A 258-nucleotide genomic window follows, 5' to 3' on the forward strand; every position below is an offset into this window, starting at 1 on the left:
CTGCACTCTCCCACGGGCGGGCAGGCGTACATCAACGGCTACGAGATCTCCCAGGACATGGTCCTGATCCGCCGCAGCCTGGGGCTGTGTCCCCAGCACGACGTCCTCTTCGACAACATGACAGTGGAAGAACACCTCCACTTCTACGCAGGGGTGAGCACCGCGCTTGGGGGGAGAACTGCTGGGCCCCTGGGAGCCAACCCTGGGGGAGACACCCCTGCAGCCACCCTGGGGCTTCCTGAGGCTGGGAAAGCGGGG

The 258-nt window shown here is 65.9% G+C and overlaps 1 protein-coding gene across 1 annotated transcript in view; it reads left to right on the forward strand.

Moving 5' to 3' along the window:
- LOC104525778 (ATP-binding cassette sub-family A member 3) overlaps positions 1-258 on the forward strand; it is a gene marked incomplete at both ends in the record, with an annotated part of 17686 nt that overhangs the window by 9111 nt on the left and 8317 nt on the right. Inside the window, 1 exon segment of the mRNA XM_010169028.1 lies at positions 1-153. This exon segment is cut by the window's left edge and continues 1 nt beyond it. Within this exon segment, the coding sequence (XP_010167330.1) occupies positions 1-153 (153 nt within the window).

This window comes from Antrostomus carolinensis, unplaced genomic scaffold (assembly GCF_000700745.2).
Source record: "Antrostomus carolinensis isolate BGI_N321 unplaced genomic scaffold, ASM70074v2 scaffold20755, whole genome shotgun sequence".
NCBI classification, from domain to species: Eukaryota; Metazoa; Chordata; class Aves; order Caprimulgiformes; family Caprimulgidae; genus Antrostomus; species Antrostomus carolinensis.